Here is a 227-nt window from a genome sequence, read left to right as displayed (position 1 = left end):
CATCGGGAAACTTATCGAGCACAAAGAGAAAGGGAGAGCCTACATGTCTGTGTCCACATCAACGTAACTGCACGTTATTGCTGACAAACCTTATCCAAGAGAAGTGCTAATACGTGGGGGAGGTGATCGGGGTCGGCCAAGGGGAGTTCCTGCGCTTGTTCCAGCAATATTGTAAGAGACTGCTCCGTAACACGATTCAAAATTCCAAGCATCCGGCGATAAACCTG

At 48.9% G+C, this 227-nt stretch overlaps 1 protein-coding gene across 2 annotated transcripts in view; it reads right to left on the bottom strand.

Annotated features, from left to right (window-relative positions):
* The window catches only part of LOC119589207 (eukaryotic translation initiation factor 4 gamma 1-like), a 20,489-nt gene that overhangs the window by 15,861 nt on the left and 4,401 nt on the right, over positions 1–227 (bottom strand). For both annotated transcript variants that reach the window (XM_037937807.1, XM_037937806.1), the window contains exon 3: positions 90–224. In XM_037937807.1, coding sequence (XP_037793735.1) covers positions 90–224 — 135 coding nt within the window. The remainder of the gene's footprint in view (positions 1–89; positions 225–227) is intronic.

The sequence above is a fragment of the Penaeus monodon genome, chromosome 25 (genome assembly GCF_015228065.2).
Source record: "Penaeus monodon isolate SGIC_2016 chromosome 25, NSTDA_Pmon_1, whole genome shotgun sequence".
Lineage (NCBI taxonomy): Eukaryota > Metazoa > Arthropoda > Malacostraca > Decapoda > Penaeidae > Penaeus > Penaeus monodon.
This window is presented reverse-complemented; position numbering and strand designations above follow the sequence as displayed.